Source organism: Eimeria mitis, genomic scaffold (genome assembly GCF_000499745.2).
Source record: "Eimeria mitis Houghton genomic scaffold, Emh_scaff281, whole genome shotgun sequence".
Classification (NCBI taxonomy): Eukaryota; Apicomplexa; class Conoidasida; order Eucoccidiorida; family Eimeriidae; genus Eimeria; species Eimeria mitis.
The window spans coordinates 18,809-19,287 of record NW_013571149.1 but is presented as its reverse complement, the minus strand read 5'-3'; the positions used below and the strand labels follow the sequence as shown (position 1 = coordinate 19,287).

Genomic DNA, 479 nt, shown 5'->3' with positions numbered 1-479 from the left:
TGCTTATGGCCCCCGAATCCGATCCTTGCAGCAGCAGAAGCAGCAGCAGCAGCAGCAGCAGCAGCAGCAGCAGGAGCAGCGATTCCTTCCTCCCCAGCAGCAGAAGAACTCAACAGCAGCAACAACAGCAGCAGCAGCAGTAGTAGTATTTTCAGCAGGAGCCCCCGCTGCAACGACGAAGGGAAATGGGGGTTTCCAGCATTCTAGTAAACCCTAAAGCCTAAACCCTAAACCCTTGCAGCATCAACCCTGATGTGAATTTTGAAGCAGTTTGTGTTCCTTGTGTTGCAAGCAGCGCGGCGTGATGCCTAGGGAGCGAACCCAGGCCGATGAAAGGGTCCTTGCTGCAGCAGAGGGAAGCAGCAGAGACAGCGGCGTTTTCTGTAGTGTATTGCATTGAATACACCTTTGATATGAATATATGTTACTTGCGTGTATATACAGACAGCAGCTGTATACAGACTTTCTCTGCTCTTAGG

At 51.4% G+C, this 479-nt stretch overlaps 1 protein-coding gene across 1 annotated transcript in view; it reads left to right on the top strand.

Annotated features, from left to right (window-relative positions):
* EMH_0006700 (uncharacterized protein) overlaps positions 1 to 143 on the top strand; it is a gene marked incomplete at both ends in the record, with an annotated part of 345 nt that extends 202 nt beyond the window's left edge. The window contains one exon of the mRNA XM_013497634.1: positions 3 to 143. Within this exon, the coding sequence (XP_013353088.1) occupies positions 3 to 143 (141 nt within the window). The remainder of the gene's footprint in view (positions 1 to 2) is intronic.
* Between the last annotated feature and the right edge of the window lie 336 nt (positions 144 to 479).